General features: G+C 39.1%; 1 protein-coding gene across 1 annotated transcript; it reads left to right on the top strand.

Moving 5' to 3' along the window:
• Positions 1-703: 703 nt before the first annotated feature.
• On the top strand, positions 704-9696 carry ANKRD40 (ankyrin repeat domain 40). The gene is made up of 5 exons (XM_085304592.1): positions 704-1126; positions 2795-2943; positions 3926-4399; positions 5314-5495; positions 7149-9696. Exons 1-5 carry the CDS (start codon positions 993-995, stop codon positions 7287-7289), a joined length of 1080 nt encoding a protein of 359 aa, XP_085160718.1. The 5' UTR covers positions 704-992; the 3' UTR covers positions 7290-9696.
• Positions 9697-9752: the final 56 nt, after the last annotated feature.

Raw genomic sequence — 9752 nt, 5'->3', positions numbered from 1 at the left:
CCACCATATGCAGCAGTGTAAGGCACTATATTTTTTTTCAAACTTTGCAATTTTATGATGATATAATTACTCATTTGAATTGTTKTAAGTAAGAGTGTAGCTGAAATTGCTCCAGTAGCACCAAGAAACCAATCGGGTACCTTAGCTGCTGAACTGGGATCAGCCTAAGCCTTGCACRTTTCCCCAGTGTGCTCTCATAGAGTAGATTAGAATAGAAACAGTGCAGTTTGGCTAGATGTCTGGCTGGAGACAGAAATTATTGTTTTGACTTCTTACAGCTGGGAAGTTCTTACTAGCTCTTCTCTCTTTCATAACTTGGTTTAGGACAAATCCACAACGATCCAAACCAGCTTTTTAAAGCAAATCGTGTGAATTGCAGAAACTGCCWGCAATCTCTCAAAATGCTTCGCAGGCTGACTTTGAGTTATTAAGGGATTAATTAATTTCAACGAGCATTCTCAGAGATGATGAGCATTTCCTAGGCAGAACAATCGTAGGATCCTGGAGCCTGTAAGCACAAATAACAGAGTAGGGGATACTGTGCATGATACAATTACCCGTATTTTTAGATAATATTTTGCTACCTTGAAATTGCCACGTACGCGGCTAATAAATCACCCTGACAGTAAAACCGCAGCAGCCACGGTTCGCGTGCAAGACTGTTTGTAGGAACTAAGTATCTAGGTCAGAGTTGTCACAGATAATAGAGTCCCCCTGGAAGAGTTTAGGCAGCGGGGCTGTGGGGCGCCCTGCGAGCGTGCGTGTTCTGTAATGCCGCTGGGCACCGTGTCCCCGGGCTTGATTTAGGCGAAGCCTGCCGCAASTCGCACGCTGTGCTGGAGTTTCCAGTGGAAAAGCGCACGGGACGCTGCCGGCGGAGTTGCCGCCGGCTGCCCGGCCGGGGCCTGGCTCCGGGAGAGCCGCAGGGATGCGAGGCCGCCGTGGCTAGCGAGCCCCGGCCGAAGGCAGCCCTGGGCCCGGGCGCTGGCGAGATGACAAGCGTGGCGGAGGAGAGGGAGCTGCAGGAGCGGCTGAGGGAAGCGGCGGCGCTGGGGGACGCGGAGGAGGTTCGGCGGCTGGTGGAGTTTGGGGTGAACCCCAACTCCCAGAACGACGTCAACGGCTGGTAGGGCCTGGCGCGGGGGCGGCAGCTGCGAGGGGCCGCGGGCGGCGGCCGCTGAGGCGGCGGCCTCTGAGGCGGCGGCGGGACCTGCGCGGGTCCCCTCGACTGCGCAGTTTTCCTTCAGACGAAACGCACAAATCGTGATCGGTGTGAATTGGGAATGACGTTAAAATTTTCACCCCCTTGCCAAATACTCTTCCATGCAGCTACCTTTAAATACCCTAGAAAAGGTGGTGGTGGGGGGTGATGGAGCTGATAATTGCTTTATAAATTTGCACTCTCTTTCTGCACACTCTTTTTGTTCCTTTTGGTGTTTGATCCTTCTTCGGGTCCTTAGGTTGTTACTTTATATTGTTTATTTTTTGTAAAGCGAGTGCTCGCAGCCTACGACAGCACCATAAAATAGCTATCAAAAAACTGCTGCTTGCCAAAATATGTTGATTTATAACCAGACTTATTTTGCRTTAACTTCTAAATCCGATTCTAAAATGACTTAATTTTCAGCAAGGAACTTGCAGGCTGTTTCAGTGATATATCTAAAATACTTTTGATTTTGACATCTCATTCAGATACCACCCAGCAACACTAAAACCACGTCCTTTCTGTAACAGGCATTCGTACAAGTGGGACAGCACACATGAGCGTGTGCACACGCTTCACTGTTTGAAGCAGGATCTGCAGGGAATGCGCAGGCATTTTTGAAGACTGGTTTTCTCTTAAGTTGAAATCAGTGTGTATTTACCGCACTGTACCATGCTTGAGGTTTTAATTAAAAATAGGAAGAATAAAATTAGGAAAGAAGCTGGTATTCTGAAGATTAGAGCTCTACTAGTAGTTTTCAGAAGCATGGAACACTTGCAAATTTGGGTTCGAATTGTGATTAAAATCACAGCTTGTATTAATTTATAAGAAGTGATTCATAAGATAGTAAATTATGTTAATGTGCAAGAGAAGCAGCTGCTTGCCATCCAAATGAGGTTTTATCTAAAACCGGCATTGATGGAAGAAACAATAAAAATAATTACGATTATTTTCAGCAATAATTATCTAGTCTGTTATTTAGGTTTGCTTGTAGAATTTAAATTACTAGAATGACCTTTTCCATACATCTGATGCTAAGAGGTGCTGGATACTTGTATTTTGACCTGTGTTGGATCTGGGTCCAGTGAATAGCAACTAGGCAAAGAACTAGACTATTTTACAAGTAATTTACTTTCAAAAAGGTACACATCAGTGTACTGACTGCATTGATTAAAGTGGAAAAAAAAAAAGTACCCTTGAGAAGCAGCATATTAGCTCACATTCACACAAAAGTATTTGAAGTATAACTTATTCTTTCAAAGATTTATAAACATAAGTAAGCCTTCTTTATACACTTATTTTCAATAAAAGTTAATAGCCTAATACAAGAAAAATTAAATCAGATCTTGAACTTCAAAAATACTGCTATAGTAACTTTGTATAAAGAGCATTATCGCAAGGAAAAACGAGATCAGCAGGTGTCACTGCAGGCTCCAGAAATGGTGTAAATTTGCAAGGACCCTAGCTGTTAAAAACTTTTTTATCCTAGACATGCATTAAGTCTTGTGCTTCCTAGATGCAATGGGAATGAATGAAATTAATGTGTCATAACTGAGTATTTCAAAGAGTGATAATATTGTCTTTGTGCAGGACTTGTTTGCACTGGGCATGTAAAAGGAACCATGCTCAAGTGGTATCCTACCTGCTGCGTTCGGGGGCTGACAAGGAAATTCTTACAAGGAAAGGAGAACGACCTGTCCAGTTGACATCGAAGAGGGAGATTCGGAAGATGTTGGGAGGTAAAGCTATTGCCCATATGATATACAATCTTTAAAGACTACAGTAAAAGACTGTTTAGAGCAATTATGCTCCTGCATTGTTTTGTGTGTGATGATACTGTGATTTTTTTTTGGGAGACTTGATCTTTAAATGTTTACTTAGTGAGACATCACAATTTAGGAAAAGATGATTACCAAAACATTCCATACCCAGGTAGTAAAACCTTTTTTCTAAACCTAGGGAAAAAAATACTTTGAAAAACCAGTAGATGCAGCTTGATATTTTCAGAAAGAGCAAATAGAGGAAAATCTCTCAAATTTATGTGAAATTTTTGCAGTATATGACCAATACCTAATTTTCCTGGTGTTTTATGGAGTTTAGACAGCGTTGAGTAAATGGAAAATCAGCATCCTGGAGCAGAAGCTCAATAAAGTGTGTTGGTAGAACATTTTTATCATGTGTTGTAACTGCTGGAATGGAGCAGCCTTTGCTGCTAGAGGTGAGACATAGTTTGAAATATGGTCAATAGCCTCTTTCCTGCCTTTTGTATTCCCTAGCCTGTTTTTTTTTCCCACTGACTGATAATCTTTCAGTTCTCCCAGTACTGGGTGTTCTTTTCCCTTTATCCCCTACCTTAATATCGAACAACATGTTACGATTTGTTTTTCATTGCCGTATACATTATGAAGATGATAGCATTACACTGCCAGAGACTGTGGCACAACATGCTGGCTACAGATTTAAGAAAACTGGGATTACAGTGTTTAGTAGGATAGCATCCCAGAATTATTTGAATCAGACTCTGCTTTTGTTTACTGTATTGCAACACCTGAGCACAGTTGTTCACTGTAGAAAAAAAGGGGTAGAGCTTCTATATTCATCTTTTACCCTGATGCTTTTAGTCTCCTCTCCCCCCAAACATAAAATACAATAGCTATTTGTTTTTGGTTTTGTTTTTCCTAAAACCGGTCTTGGAGAATATTGTTCTTTTTGGTTTTGCAGTGGAAGATGATGAACTTCCAGACTTAAAGAAAGATTTGGATTTGCCAATCATCCCTAATTACCTGGCTAACCCACCTTTCCCATATGTTTATAACACCATGAGTAACAGTATTCCAGACGCCTCTGTGAATGGAAGTGTCTCGCCCTTAGAGCCACAAGACAGCGACTCTTCTTCCTTACCTCATGTGGAAACGTGCACACATGCATCATTACCGCAGGAAAATGCTGCCTCGGASGTGATCGGTCCTGGAGAGAGGCCGTCACTGCCAGGTGGCTGTACTGCACCACGATGCCCCAAACCCGTTGGTCAGAACGGCCCGGTTTACCAGACGTCTGTGTCTTGGAGCAGAAGTTCCCCTTCTCCTGTTGGATCAAAATCGGCCATACCTCAGCAGCAGAACGGCTCCTGCACTGGGCCTGTGCCAACATTTCAGCCAGTCTTCTTCACGGGAGCTTTTCCACTTAATATGCAAGGTAACAGGAAAACTCACCTATACTTAGAGCTCCTGTCATCTTGGACAGTGAAAGTGTTACACATATTATCAGTGTTACACATATTTATCATAGTTCCAGAGATTTTCAGGTTCTCCTGTATTAGGCATTCAGGAAACATTTGAAGGCAGTTAAAAAGAGACAGACAGCCCATTTCTGCTGGAGCAGAAATACTGTTATTAAAATGTTGATGAAAACATTTTCTATTTGTCTCAAATGCTTTAAAACCAGCCAGACACCAGGGTGATCGAATTCTCTGAATAGTATACTCCAGAGTTCAAATACAGAACGTGAGTAAATCATCAGTGAGCTCAAGGGATAATCTCAGAGGTCTCAATTTGCAGAAAGACCTGAATACTGAGGTGAACTATTATTATTATGATCTGCCATTTCTCCGGGTAAATATTCTGCCTGCTCAAATACGAAAAAAGGAATTTCAGTTTCAGTTCAGGATTTTATTCTTGAAATAAAAGCTGTTCTGATGCCATGATTTAGCAAAGAGAGGTTAAGAGTATCCATTTGAATTGTAGTGAGTGATCATCAAAACAACAAAAAAACAGTAATATTGGATTGCTCAGGACATTGATAACAAATGTGATAGGCTTTACTGTTAGTTTAAATCCAGTAAGATGAGTCCTCTTCCAAAGATTCATACATACATACATATTGAATTACATTAGTGATGATTTTTTTCATGTAGATTGAATGGAGTCAATCTAATGAAAAACTCAGTCATGAGTCCAGGTTGGACTGCTTTCTGAGGATTCTTGTGTTGTCACAAATGATACAAAAAGTGTTAATAGGAAGTAGAAATAGTTTGAAATTAGTATAAAGATAACTTTTCCAATTCTTTTATTCATTTGCATGTTGATGTACATTTTTTTTATTTCTAATAGAACTGGTGCTTAAAGTTAGAATACAAAACCCTAGCCTTAGAGAAAATGACTTCATTGAAATTGAACTGGACAGACAAGAACTGACCTATAAGGAATTGCTCCGAGTTAGTTGCTGTGAGCTGGGTGTTAACCCTGAACACGTAGAGAAGATCAGAAAATTGCCAAATACAGTGCTAAGAAAGGTAAGAACTCATYATTTTAAATAACTTGTAAATAACTCGTAAAACAGAATTGTAGCTTAGTATTAAAAAGGAGTAATTTGGTGGTCACCTGCAATATTCTCATGTCACAAAAAAAGTGACAGTATTAGTTTTTAATAAYGCTCACTGTCTTGGAGTAATACTGAAAAGGAGAAGTCATGCAGTTAGTTGGGCCCACTAGCGTATTTTTCATTTGGAGATTGAGCCATGCATGACCCCATCCGCTCAGTACTGTATTGTTTTTACAGTGTTTAAGATTCCTTCAGCATAGGTAATGTTCTGGCCATACTTCTGTAACACTCGACTGCAGTGTTTACAGAAATTGTGTGTTAACTTGTCACTGATTTTTTTTTTTTTAATCATTATTCATATTCTAACTGTTCCATGATTATTCACTGGGAACTGGGCTGCTGAGCAGTCCCTAAGGAACTCCCACTTCTACCACTTAGTAGGGTTTTTCTTCTATATAAAGAAAAAAGTTCTGAAGTTTCTTGATCATTTCCTTTCATAAGCATTCGGCATTTAGGCCAATTTATATGTGGTTCTATATAACATTGTGAAATTCCATGCAATACCATACCATTGTGACCTGTCATCGATGTTTAATAGGCTTACAGTACTCAAGTGAGCCTTGCTAGTTTAATAAGGACTATATGCAGTTCTTTTAAAAGCAGCTTGACTCGAGGAAACAGTTTCAAAAATATTCTCAGTGAAGGTCTGAAGGTAACTGTCTCTTCATGTCAGTGACATTTACCTGTGCAGCATACAGAAAACTGGGACCTGCTGACCTGCTTTACTGATTCACCATTGACTTCTCTTTCATTCTCAAATCCCACTAGAGCATTGTTGGCATCAAATGGTGGAGCTAATCTGATTAGTGCTAGATTAATAGACTTCTGTGTACTGCATCTTCACTGAATATATGAAGACTTATTCTTTGTTAGTCCAGAAGTGGAAAAAAATAAGCAGCTCTGAAACTTGCCAGCTTACCTTTCAAAAGCAAGTTGAAAGCACTCTTTTTATCTCCAGCTCTAATTTCTTCAGATTCTCTTGGTCAGACTGCACGACACTTACTGTTCTCTGAGACGATATGAAATTTATTCTACTTAATGCTACCTGGCAGCAAAGTGCTCAAGCTTGAGTCCATACTGTGACAGGGTTTCTTCCATTGCTCTCTAAAGACCCTACCTAAGCTGGCTCAGGATTGGTGTTGATAGGCTGCTCTAGAGGATGACGTATGCAGGACTATCTTGAATAGATGCCAAGAATCAATTTCTGTGTTTTTAAAAAAAATTACTAATTGAGGAAAACAAAAGGGGGGAGGGGCTCAGAAAAGTATACTCATGGATTTTCTAAATAGTATGCAGTAGACCTCTACAGGTCCAGCTCCACTACTCACTTGCACTCAGTGCCAAGTATTGCATTCCTTCTAAAAATAGACTTAAGTGAGTAGCTGAATAGGATCCTAGAATAAATATAATATGTAACTGGAAAGCAGACATCCTGTTTACTGTAAAGAACTGTTATATTTATGCAATACATACCTTGTGTTAGTGTCAGCCTGTTACTTCAATTTACCTCTGAAAAACTGAACATACGTTTTATCACCTAACAACATACTGTATTTATTTAAAGGACAAAGATGTGGCAAGACTACAGGATTTCCAAGAACTGGAGCTTGTTCTAACAGTAAGCGACAAAAACTTACTTTTCAGAGTACCAACACTTTCTGAACGGAGTGGTTATAACAAGAAAGCATCAGAACTGACATACTAATTGTTTAAAGAAGAATAAAACAAAATATTTGTATTGCATTTTAAAATTACATATTTGAAATATATTATCTATAAGGGCTAATGATGTGGAAAAGATCTATTTTGTTAACCTTGAAATAAACTAAAGATGTTATGCAGTTATAGCTTGTATTTAATCTAAGAGTAACTAGACTGATATGAACGTAGCTTATGCAAAGAAGGTACTGGTAGAACTATGTGTTTATGCAGTACTCTTTTACTTACAAAAAGGTAATCTTGAAATATTGTAGAGTTATAGAAGCTCTCAGGGAAAGGCTTATCTTCAACTGTTCTAATAATTTGTTTGCTATAAAATAGCAGAGGTACTCATGTTAAAGAACCTGCCATGAAACCCACATAATATTTGTATCGAGTCCATTACTATTGACATGTTCACCATTCAGATCATGTATTTTACATCATCTCTTACCTTAGAAGGAAAAAAACCAGAAGGGTTAAATCTGTGAAAGAAGCACAAAACTGTCTAGTTTAAATACTCCTAAGTGACTTATTATCTGTGATTTCTTAATCCCTATTTACACATTTCCCTATTTCTCAGGTTGAAAACAAAAAAAATTGTAGTAATCATTAAATCATAAGTATGCTCTCAACCAAAATCATATGTCCCTTTTATTGTTGTTTGTCAATATACAGTATTGACATATGCAATTTAAAATACTATTTTTGTTACTGTATTGAAAACACATTTCTCCAATGCTGCTTTAATTTCCCCTTTTAAAGCACAAATATTGTAGAACTGTTGTCCTTTTACCCCCTACATTCCAGAGAAAGAGCCAGTCTGGAAACTTTTAAGTTTCCTATATAAAAGGAAACCAGGGTTTTCTGGGCCGATATTAAAATCTTGATGTTTCTATGCAGCATATTTTCTTCTCCTCCTGCCAGTGTTCTGCATTTACTTGTATTGCTTACCGAAAARTCACTTTTCCTATTCCTGTTACTTAAAATTCAGAATTAGACTACTTTGCTGTGAAATCCTGGAATAAGTAAATTGAAAAGTATTTAAGACAATAGTGAGCTGGATTTTATCTAACATTTTAGGATCTTAATATTTACAAAGTCATCTGTATTTGAGCAAGCACTATAATCTGGTAACATAACTGTGTAAGTACATGCTACAAATCAGATGACTAGGTACTAGATGTAATAGGCAGCCAGAACATTATCAACCTGGACTGAGTTCCCCCCCCCCCTTTTTTTTTTTTTTTTTAAGATCTCCCCCCCCCTTCCTCCCCTCTAGTTTCTGTGGAAACTACAGCAACCAAAGGACTTTTATCTTCTTATTGTCTAACAGTATTTACAGCCCAGGTTAGCTGTACATTGTACGTGGACTTATCAATGGGCTTTGCAGAAGTAGCACACTGAGCAGGAAGCCACCAAACTAACTGAGGAGAGAACTGCGTCTTAAACTCTTAGCACTCTTCTCACAGAAAATGACGACTTTCTCGGACGGGCATTGGGTATCTGCTACAGCCTTTTTTTCCCCCCTTTCCCAGGGGCTACGACAGGAGAAATGTCCCTCTGCCTCTGCAGTCAGGGCAGTCACCTGTATTATAGCTAAACATAAGAGGAACTGGTACCCAGGTTTACCCATCATCTCTCTTTCGCATCCCGTGAGTAATACTTTATGCAAAAGGAAGCAGCTTTAGCAGGAGTGACTGAGCACACCAGAGGGAGCCCTCGCCCAAACCACCTTAGCTTCTGGCGYTCCAGTGTCCACGTGGAAGCACAGATCCATGCAAACACCCAGACTTCTTATGCATCAATTAGTTAGACTGAATTTCTGTCTCCTAACGATAATATYAGTAAAAACCTTTTGTCACAACCAGATATCCTCTGCTGAAGTGTTAAGAGGGCAAATGCAGTCCGAGTCAGTGGCAATAGCTGTTTCTTATACCAAATTGGTGGTGGTATATTAACTTCTGTATAATGGAATAATGCGATTTCCTATTGCATTGTTTTTGGTATACCGAACAGATACGGTTTAGGTGTCAGCTGGCTAAATGCTAACTTAATCCATGCAGGTACCAAACTGTTACTGATTAACCAGTCAGACCTACCAGAGAATCTCAGCTGTTGGGTTGATTGATTTCATTGTTAATTGACTGTTGTGCACAGATACTGATAGCTATCTATGCATTCAGACAAATATTTTTATATATTATGCAGTTTATAAACAGAAGATACTATTAACCTTGCTAACTTGAATTAATCTAGTAAGTGTAATCACTACATTACTGTGTATGATAATAATTCATTAGTTTGTGCATTGCTATGTGAACTTAGTGTCAAACAAATGCTTGGCTGCAGATTATTGTTTCTATTTAAGAAGTGTCATTTGTAAAAATTAATAAATGATTATTTTTGTCTTCTCGAAGTTTTTCAGAACTTTACTTATAAAAAAAAAACATAGGAATGTTTTCTTGCC

Source organism: Rhea americana, unplaced genomic scaffold, assembly GCF_003343005.1.
Source record: "Rhea americana isolate MKP2758 unplaced genomic scaffold, rheAme1 scaffold_21, whole genome shotgun sequence".
Lineage (NCBI taxonomy): Eukaryota > Metazoa > Chordata > Aves > Rheiformes > Rheidae > Rhea > Rhea americana.
Note: the sequence above shows the minus strand (reverse complement) of the source record. Positions and strands in the feature narration are given on the sequence as shown.